At 36.2% G+C, this 11238-nt stretch overlaps 1 protein-coding gene across 1 annotated transcript; it reads left to right on the top strand.

Annotated features, from left to right (window-relative positions):
* The first annotated feature begins 234 nt into the window (after positions 1-234).
* LOC149564275 (serine/threonine-protein kinase OXI1-like) lies at positions 235-3551 on the top strand. Its single transcript, XM_089827323.1, has 2 exons — positions 235-893; positions 2504-3551. Exons 1-2 carry the CDS (start codon positions 556-558, stop codon positions 3357-3359), a joined length of 1194 nt encoding a protein of 397 aa, XP_089683449.1. The 5' UTR covers positions 235-555; the 3' UTR covers positions 3360-3551.
* Positions 3552-11238: the final 7687 nt, after the last annotated feature.

Here is an 11238-nt window from a genome sequence, read left to right as displayed (position 1 = left end):
GTTGAGATTTTCTTATATCAAAATTGTTAAAGATTATATGGAAAAATCTAAATTGGTGGCTCGATGACCACTATGACTATGACATATGTGGAGATGGCAGGAAAAACTCCGTTATTTGGGGGTAGTCCCGTCTGAAATGCGAAGACTTGCAGAGTCTGGAAAGTCGTCAGTTGAAAGCTGCCCGAGCACACCTCCGTATTTTGAATAAATCGCCTTTCACCCAAACACAAACATACCTAAGCGGTGGATTTCATGCATTGTGTGTAACACGTGACGAGATGACACGAATAAATGTACTTGGAAAATTTCTGTTGCCCCAGAGTCGGAACGTGAGAGCAAAGAAAGTCTACTTTTTGTGTGTAAATGAAAGCGACGAATGGCACAGGTTGGTGCGTTCTTTACGCCCTCACAATCTCTGAAAATCAACCAAAAGTACACAAAGTCTTTTTAGCTCTCTTCTGCCAAAGGAAATGAATTTGCAGACGTTTGGTGGAATTGGGCAGAGATGGTTGGGATAAAAATGAATTGGAGGATGTGATCAATAAGAGCAGATTGATGGAGATGTCTATGGAGGAACTGAAGGCCGTGAAAGTGGTGGGCAAAGGAGCCATGGGCACCGTGTTCTTGGTCATAAAAAGGGGCTCTCATGATACGCCTCTGGCTCTGAAGGCCATGAACAAATCTGTGCTGGAGAAGCAGACCGAGGGATTAAGAAGAGCTCGGGCGGAAAGAAAAATTCTGACAAGGCTTCGCCATCCGTTTCTGCCTTCACTGTTTGGGGTTCTGGAGACGGAGAAGATAGTTGGGTGGGTCATGGATTATTGTCCAGGGGGAGATTTGAATGCTCTCAGACGCACCCAATCTGAAAAGTGCTTCTCAGAATCCATCATCCGGTAACATGTTTTCCCTCTTCACATTCATTTTCTACTTTCTTTGGTAGCTTAATTAGATTATATGAACACTGATTTAAAGATGTGGATTTATTTTACATCATTAACCTCTGGCACCAAATTTTGATTATTTTCCTCTCTGTTCATGAAACCTGAATTGTTGAATAGTACTTACGTCATCAAATCGATTCTAAAATTTCCTTGAGATCATTTCATTTTATTTAGTTTACATTTTTTTTGGCCTACTTTTCAACTAATCAAACTCTAAAACCGTTTTTAATCATAAAATCTAGGCACAAAACGTCAATGAAAACTAGAACGTTGACAAAGTGATCTAATTTTAAAAATATCCAAAGTGTGTGAAAATAGAGTTCAAAAAACTCTGGTCGGCATCATGCCTTGTCATTTAATTTAGACTTTCTGCCGACTTCTCAGCTAATCAGCAAAAAACACAGGTTTTTTATTCTAATCAATTGCAAAATCTCCAAAGGGGTTCACTTTCGAGAAGGATTTGTAGAAAAATGGTTGCAATCTTACGGAATAATTAGGAATTTTGTTTTGAGTGTTAGACCGGGCAGCTTGATTAATGCCGTATCTTTGCAAATAAAACAAGAATATAGTCAATATATTATTGTTATTAAATGCTAAACTTGAAACGTTTATAAGTCTTTAAATATAACAGTTAAACAATAATATAATAATAAAATGCCTAAATATCTAAAATAGACGTTTTAAAATATACCAATTTAACAATAATATAATTGTAAAATTCTTAAATATTTAAAACAGTTTTCATAATTTGATATGATCTTTTTATTATATAATTATTATATTCAATTGTATAATTTGTGGGTCAATTTATTTTTCGTGCCTAATGATCATAAGAATCCATTTCATAATGATAGCACATTTAAAAATGAGTAAATGTAGACATGCATGAACATATAATGATAAATATTCCATTAAAATGTAAGGGAAATTATTTCCAATAGAAAACGACCATAATTTTTTTATTCATTTTAAAAAGGGCCATCCTTAAACATTACATACTAGGAAAAATAAGTTAATGTTGACTATTTAACACTTTTAACATATGAATGAAACCTTAGTATGTGATGTTTAAACCATAGTTGGAACAATCGCAGTTTCCACACACCCTAGTTTTTAAGCTAGGCAAGTTTTTGTCGAGAAACTTACAAAAAGGATTTATTGGAGATTAATCAGCGAGTTTTTTTTTAAAACTCACAAAACATAGAAAATAACCACCGATGCACTGCCCAACGGTATAGGGCAAAAGAATTGATTTTTCGCAATGCCAATTGCATTTGTGCGTTCTAGAAGCTTGTTTCTTTTGTGTTCTTTTTAATTAACTTATTAGATGCATCTTCTCATTAAATTTGGTAAGAAAAATGTATTTTTAATTAAATTTCAGCAGTTTTAGGTTCCGTGAGTATTTTTTTTTAAATGGCCGAGCATTTTCCGATTAAACTTTTAGGGGGCTTGGCAAGTTGTTGCTGAGTCGAAGTTTTCGAACTATGGTTTAAACTGTTGGCACTTGTATACTTGGTAGAGGAATACTAAGATGGCTGATTAAGCGGTTGGTTTCATGGCAGGTTCTATGCCGCAGAGATGGTATTAGCCCTCGAACATCTTCACCGCGAGGGCGTGGTTTACAGAGACTTGAAGCCGGAGAACGTCCTTTTACAAGCGGACGGTCATATCATGCTCACCGACTTCGACCTCTCGACTATTCTCCCACCAGCTCCCCCACGCCCCTCACCGACGCCTCCACAAGACCGTCGATTGTCGCCGCCGCCAAGACGTCCAAGGCAATATGGACCGTTCGATTTCATGACGTCTTGCATGAGCTCAACCGTTCGTGTTTCGCCCGCCCAGAAAAAGCCCTCGCCGCCGCCAAGCGAGGCGCCGTCATATGCACGCACGAATTCATTCGTCGGGACGGAGGAATACGTGTCGCCGGAAATGCTGAGCGGCGTCGGCCACGACTTTTCCGTCGACTGGTGGGCTCTCGGAGTTTTGCTGTACGAAATGGTGTACGGCGAGACGCCATTTAAGGGCGCGAATCGCAAGCAGACGTTTTATAACATTCTCGTCAAGCAGCCCCAATTCCTGGGGCCTTGGACGCCCTTGCGTGACCTTATCCAGAGATTGCTCATCAAAGAGCCGCGCAAAAGGCTGGGATTTTCATGCAACGGAGCGGATAACGTTAAGAAGCATGTTTTCTTTGCAGGCGTGGATTGGGATTTGGTGGATAAGGTTTCGAGGCCGCCTTTTGTGCCGCCACCCATGTCTTTGGAGGATTCGAGTGGCTTGCAGAGTATAGATGTGGAGAAATACTTTGACGAGTTGGGAGAGAGTACTAAAAACAAGAGCACGGAGTCCGAGGAGGAAGTTTGTCCTCCGGGAAGAGCCGATGGAAAAGGAGGAGATGATGATAGACTGTTTTAATACAATCTTCATCTTCTTTTTCTTCCTTCCGGAGGTGGGAATTAAATTTCTAGAGAGCACGCTCCCTGGATTAAGAAAGAATTTATAGCTGTTTTGATTCTTTCAACCGTGGAAATTTTGTAACCATAGACTGATATCATACCAAGTATAGCAATGTAAATAATTTAAATCTGAACCGTTCTTTCTTTATAACTTTTGAAGCATCTTTTTCATCTCCTTTTACTTTAATTTAGATTTGTCTTAAGTTATTATCAATAATGAATTAGATTGAGATTAAACAAGTTATTTGGGTGAGTAATCGTAAAATAACAGATGTTTCTTTTAAAACATGTTGATCTTAATAGTAGGTCTGGTGATGTTATTATGAGAGATTTCTCTGGTACCTTGAATGGTAACTTAGAGAAGGTTAATTTGTCACCTGATCCTATTCTTGGTATAGGGAGGCTCCTGATAATAATACCCCCAACCCTTCTATTTCTGTCCTAAAGGAGATAGATGATAATTCCTACATCGAGGTTATTTATGCCAGATCAGGTCCTGAAGATATATTAATCTAGAATCTTTCGGGATCCTGTATTAATGAAGTCTCTAGTAGGTAGGACCCTCAATCTAGAATTTTTCAACCTAGTAATATGAAGGATGATGAAGTTCTTTTAATGGGACCTTATTCATCTAAAAGGAAAGGTAGGCCACTTGGCTCAAAAAATAAGAAGAAGAATGATGAGCTTACTGCCTCCTCTACTAGTTCTATCAATCACCGTTAATCATGAAGTGCATATCGTGGAACATAAGGGGACTTGAGTCTCTGGATAGGAAGTTTATGGTTAAAAGTTTTTGATGAGGCATAAAAACATTGACTTCCTTATGTTACAAAGAGCTTAAGAGATGCTATTAAAAAAATTTATAATCACCAAAAAGGTAAAGGTGGAGTTGCACTACTTATTAATCTTTATTGGGCAAGATTCATTTCTAATTCTGGTATCTCTCCCTGCAACTGTGTTGTCTAGGCAACCTTTGATGTTAATGGATGCTCATTTGGAGTCTACTCCCTATATGCTCCTAATGATTCCAAGGAAAGGATTTCTCTTTCGAATTGGTTGTGTGATCTCCCTAATATCCCCTGGATCATGGTGGGAGATTTTAATATGATTGAAAGTCAAGAAGACAAATCTGGGGGATTGGCCTTTCAATGAAAATCCCCAGATAAGACTCACTAGGACCACCTTAAATAGCAGATGAATATTTATGACCCTCATGAAGGACATAAGTTTGAGAATTCAGAACTCTAGTATACTTGGTGTAACTATCAGAAAGGGCCTAATAGGTTATATTCTAGGCTTGATAGATTCTATACTAATGCTAATCATTTTTCCTTCACCCGCAATCACTTAAATTGTCCTGTTACCATCATCCCTTCTACCCTTTCTGATCACCTCCCCATCATTGCTAATATCTCTCTTAGGAATTCTATTCATCATTGCAATCCTTGCAATAAAAAAATCATCCTCAACTCCTCCATTTTGCAGGATCAAGATGCTCTTACCACCATTAGAATGGTTAGATTTTTCAATTTATTTACTAAAGCCCCCTCCCATACTACTCACTAGAATATGAATGTCAATTCCTGGAAAAAAGTTCTCCAGACCCTTGGTTAGAAGAAAGCAAAAGATTATAGAGCTCAAGAGAAATACCTTAATGATCAGCTCCAAGTTGTTGAACAAGAAATCCAACTTAATCCCTCCTCCCCTATTCTCTCTAAAAAAAATTACCATGCTAGAGATACTCTTAGGCAACACCAACAATTCAAAGTTAGAGGTGCTTGCATTAGAGCTCAGAAAAATTGGCTCCAATATGGTGACAAAGGATCCAAATTTTTCTTTAATCTCTTGAAACAAAAGCAAGATAAGGAAAAGATTGACAAGATTTGTGTTGACAATAAGGATCTCCTTAACAGTAATGATATCATTCTTGCCTTTAAGGCTTTCTATAGGAATATTTTTTCATCAAAGGATAATAATGCCTATAAAGAAATTCGTGATAATTGCAAAACTATTATTCCCAAGATGTTGATGCCCTTTTGCTTAAATTTGAAATCTCCCTCCAAGAAATTACCAATGCCATTACTTCTCTCAAAGATAACAAAGCCCCTAGCCTTGATGGCCTTCTTGTGGAATTCTATAAGGCTAATATTGACTGGATTGCTAAAGATCTTCTTGAACTTTACTTGGAAGCCTTTAACTTGGGCACTCTTGGGAACTCCATCAATATGGGAATTATTAAACTAGTTCCCAAAGATGGTGATAAATCCCTTATCAAAAACTAGTGTCCTATCACTCTCCTTAATGTCTCTTATAAAATTCTCGCTAAAGTCCTCACCTCTAAACTGGTCAACATCCTTCCCAAGTTTATTTTCTCTACCCAAACTAGCTTCATCAAGGGAAGGTATATCCTGGAAAACATTATTACTAATTGGGAGGCTATGGAATGGGCCAATTCCTCCAACTAGCAAGCTACTATGTTTCTCGTTCACTTTGAAAAAGCCTATGATAGAATTGAATGGGAGTTCATTCTTACCATGCTTAATGCTTTTGGATTCCTGAGGAATTTTTCAGATTTATCCAAGTCCTCCTAAATGATGCCTCTTCTCTCATTGAAATTAATGGAAATTTATCCCACCCCATCCCCCTCTCTCATTCCATTAGGCAAGGATGCTCTCTTTCCCTTATCCTCTTTGTTATTGCCTCTGATGCACCATTTTATCTTCTTACAGATAACACTCTTTCTCCTAAATTCTAAGGAATTACTCTTCCTGATGACTCTAAGCTTCTCAATATCTAGTTTGCTGATGACACTATTGGAAATAATCAAGACTAGCTAGGTTACTGAGAGGGGAGAGGTTAATCAGTAACCTCAAAAACTTTAAATTGATTTAGCACTTAATCCATTCATTATTCATTCATCTAATCTACTACATGCATGAGAAAAAATAAACATTCATGACACATGAACACAGTATTTTGGTGACCCAGAAACCTTCCAAATAGAAAGTAAAACTGGGGTGGGGATGATACCCACAAAACTTAACTGTTGCAGTATAAAGTTGGCTTGTTAGGGCTTGCATTGACCACTTACGATGATCTACCTTGTTAAGAGCAATTTGGACTGCTAGATCCACCTTGTTAGAGGTTTTACAAACATACAATGAAGTATGCACTCTGTTAAGAGATTTAAACAAAGACTGTTAAGTCTACCTTGTTAGAGGATTTAGAAAATTGATTCACCTGTCAGGATGAAATGGTAGATCTGACTTACAACTTGATTGCTAATTAGATCCTTAAAGTATAGATCACCTCTTGTGATTGATATAACTTTACTACTCCTTGTAGACCTTGCTGGATATTCTGCTCTGCCTCTGATTCGCATTCACTCTTCTCAAAACATTACATATCCATTCCTTGATACACTTATGCACACATTGCAAATGATACAATACATTACGTATATACCATTCCAATATTTACAATTACAAGGTCAGCTAAAACACAAATAGTAGAAACTCAAGTTCTGTAAGCTGACTTGGTGACATTCTGATACTCGACGTTCATTGCATTACTCGGCATCATCATGCACTCGGTAGAAGTAGAAGCTCGGTCCATACTAATCACACAAAGTAGCTTCAAACTTGGTAACCATTGGAGACTTGGTAGATATAGTGTCACTCGGTAGATACTGAATCCTTTGTTTACTTAGCTTTCACTCGGTAAATACTACACATCCATCACTTGGTAGACACTGGCTTGACATGATCACACAAACTGATGACTTGGTAGACACTGTGAAGCTCAGTGACCACTATCTGCTTGGTCAACACTATAGGCTCAGTAAACACTGCTGGACTGCACACCCACTCAGTAGCTTTAGGAATGCTCAATGTGAACTGCTTAACTAAGTGATCTTACTTGGCAACCATTGAATGCTTGGTATAAATTGTAGACTGAGTGATAAGCTTGGTATCCATACAAAATTGAATAAGTGTTGTCACTAATGACCAATGTAACATAATGCCAACAAACACATCTCTCTTTCTAGAGCTCTCTAATCTCAATCTTCATAACCTTACCCTAAAACTTGACTTTTTTGAGAAAGCCTCAAGTGCCTGCATGTCTAGCTCTAAATCCATCCTTCTTGATTGGAACGAAGAACCCCTAGACTAGTTTCATCAAATTGGTTTCTCCTGGGGTGGTCCCCACAAAATTGTGAGATACTTAGGTATTCCCTTCTCTATTTCCCCCTCCCTAAAGGAAATGTGGTTCTAGATCAAGGAATGGATCAACAAGAAACTTAATAAGTGGGATAATAGAGTGCTCTCCCTTGTTGGAGGAATCCAAGTTTGTAAAAGATCCTCTCCTCTTATAGCATTTATTACTCTTTTGCCTAGATGTTTAGTAATTATCATATCTATGAAATTCAAAAAGTTGTCAAAAGGTTTCTTTGGTTTGATGGGAAAGGGAAAAGAAAAGCCCATGGTGTCAAATGGAGTTGGTTTCATGTAGATAAAGATTTTGGTGGGCTTGGATTGAAGGACCTCAAGCTACAAGGAATCTCCCTTGCGGCCAAATGGATATTCTAGGCCCTTGATGGGCGAGAACCTTGGAAAGTTTTAGTTACGAATAATATTTAGAACGGTGTTCCTAAGTAGGCCAAAACTTGGAAGAATCTCCCTTTTAACGATCTTGTCCCTAGGTCCTTCTCTGTCTCAGTCAAAGGTACTTGGGTCTTCAATTCTATTTGGAAGGCTTGGGAACATGTTCGTGGACACATCTATAATTCTAGATTTGATAATAGTAACTCTCTACATGGGGAAAAATCAATTTGGTGGAACCTTCACCACAATGGTAAACCTCTTGCTTTGACCCAAGGTTGTTCTACTAGACTCTGGCATACTAAAGGTATTAAGTGTTTTAAGGACATTTTGGATAATGATAGCCTTATTAGTTGGCAATTGCTTAGCAGTAATTTTGATCTCCCAGTATCTCACAAAAGAACTTTCAATATGGTTAAAAATGCATGTTCCCCTCTTAATCTTCCCTGGAACATCAATGTGGACAATCACAGTTACCTCACCTTTCAATGGGATGATGGTTCCCTTCTTTCTAGAGTTAAGTCTAAAGACGTATACAAAATCCTTAATAAAAACTCCTCGATCCTGAATCATCTTCATTCCCTATGGTATGTCACTATTGAACCCCCCATTTGGTAGAAAATCTTTGGAAAATTTTGGAAATCCCCTATCCCCCCCAAAATTAAATGTTTCAGATGGCAGCTTATGTTGGATAGACTTCCTATCAAAACTCATCTTGGTGATTGTGATACTTCTTCTATCTGTAATATGCCTAAAAGCATGAGACATATTTTCTTTGATTGCTCTTTTGCCAGAGATATATGGTTGTTATTTGGATTATATTTAACTAATCATGTCTTTACTTTTGATATAATTATTGGATCTATTCTTGGTCTCAAAAAGGATACTAACCTATTCTAGAATATTCTTTCTTCATACATCCTTTGGTTCATTTGGAAATGAGGAAATGAGGAAAAATTTCAAGGTAATGGAAGAGTTCTTACGGGGTTTCTTAGAAAACTTGTATGTTTCAAAATTATTTCGTAGGTTTCCTATGTGATGCGGCTAAGCTGCAAAGGTTTCTTCATGATGGTCATGCTTCCATGTTTATCTATGAAATGAAGAATGGTCTTCAGAGGGCCAGCATAGTGGATAACCAAGGTGCTTTTGATAAAGTTCTTAAGAAGTTGATTAATGAAATTAGAGAAACTAGAGGACCTTACTTTGATCAACTTGATTTCTTTGCTCATGTCTTGGAAAGAAAGAAAGTTGTTTGGATGGAGGGGGATCAAGGTTGTATCTCCTAGATAGATGATCTTAGTGATGTTCTTCATTGACTATTGTTATCTCCTCTTTTTGTATATTTGGGTATGTGCACAATCATGGTCAACCAAACTATACTCTTAAGTGGCAATAAAAAATCAAGAAATCAAGGTTATGTCAACTTGACACGTAATTTTCTACTTGCTATTAGCTTTATATCAAAAAGTTGAGAGAAAAGAATCTCTAGAAAATTGAATCTAGTTTCTAAACTACTACGACTTATTTCAAAAAAATTAAAATTAATTGGTCAAAATTTTGAATTTTAAAGCAATATTACAAAAAATTTAGAACAAAAATAAGAAGTAGACGTATGTCTGACCACCTTAATCAAAATTAAATGATAATTTTTTTTACTAATATTCTAGATATAAGTAGTAGACTCATGCCTAGATGTGACACATATTTTTGGGTATTTTTATTTTAAATAAATAATAAATAATAATTATTTGACTTTAGTATTTTTGGAATTAAAAAACTCTCGTGTCTAACCACCTTAACTAATTCAAAACTCTATAAAATTTAATTTTTCATTTTTTTCCTTATAGTGAAAGAAACATAGAATGTGATGCATCTTTTGGATCTAAAAAATGTTTTACCATTTGAAAGTTATAGTTGTTTTTCAAGTAGTGTGTCAGTGAGCACTTTATACATAACTCCATTATAAAATAATTAATAATTAATTGCTAAACTCTTAATTTGAAAAACCTTACATTTATGGAAAGATAAGAACATTCTTAAGAAACCCTTTTCATTTCATCAAATTTTGACCAAAAAAAAGGTCACCAACTACATGTTCGAAGTAAAAATCACATAAAAATAGGCCAAAAACACATTTTTAGGATGTTTTTAAAGTTAACCATATAGGGTTGTGTAATGTCCCCTTTTTTAGCATTCATAGCATGATTTTTTCGTTAGCCTATTTTCCCATAGTCCCATAGGCTAACCAGGACATTAAAGGGACTTAGAGACCATTTGGCCTAGATAGTTTTAGTTGCAAGTATTTCTGAGGGGTTTTGAGGCAACTTTGGGCATACTTACTATTTATAGTAAGTCATCTTAGATATGGTCGGACATCCAGTGGCAACGGTATGTCAATGGTAATTGTTTAAAATCTGCAAGAAGACTTGTTTATCGTTGATAAGATTTGTTATGCATTGATAAAGTTATTTTATAAAGTTAAATTTAAATATTTAACTTTATTAATGCATAGACTATAGTTTGTGGGAAATATTTAAATTAAAGATTCCCCTTTATTTTATAACACATTGGAGACATAAGTTACATAAAGGGAGTTATGTTTTATCCCACATTGAAAAAATGAAAGATGGAGCCCTTGTGAGAACACTATAAAATAAATGGAAGAGCTTCTTTTAAGTATGCTTGGAAAATATCAAAGAAATTGAAATTTTTTTTGGAGATTATGTCTTCATGGTTTGAAGGACGAAATCCCTTCAAGCTAGAAATCTTGACGCCATTGAAAGATATGGTCTTGAGATTCAACATGGTAGCAATCTGAAAAAGCAGATATGAAAAAGAAGTCTGAAAAAGCAGAACCGAAAAAGTAGGCTAAAAAAAATAGTCTGAAAAAAGCAGTTCAAAAAAGAGAATCCGAAAAAGCAGTTCGAAAAAGAAAAACGAAAAAGCAAAGCAGAAGGGGCAGCATTGAAGAAAATTATTACAGCCATCTACAACCAAGTTCCTTTGTTAGTATTGTTTTTTTTAGATGTTATAAGTTTCAGTTGTAAGTGTGCATTATACTAGCATTATCATTTTGTAAGTCATGTAAATGCCAAAAGTCTTGGCCATATTTCATGAGCATTGTATTAGAAAATTCATTGCAATTAAGAAGATAATAGTTGCTGGTGTCATTTAAGCAATTCAATATCATTATTTATCAGCTCATTAGTTTGCATACCAACTATTTGTAAAAATGCC

This window comes from Cupressus sempervirens, chromosome 4, assembly GCF_028749045.1.
Source record: "Cupressus sempervirens isolate cs-2001-9-10 chromosome 4, ASM2874904v1, whole genome shotgun sequence".
Taxonomy (NCBI): domain Eukaryota; kingdom Viridiplantae; phylum Streptophyta; class Pinopsida; order Cupressales; family Cupressaceae; genus Cupressus; species Cupressus sempervirens.
Note: the sequence above shows the minus strand (reverse complement) of the source record. Positions and strands in the feature narration are given on the sequence as shown.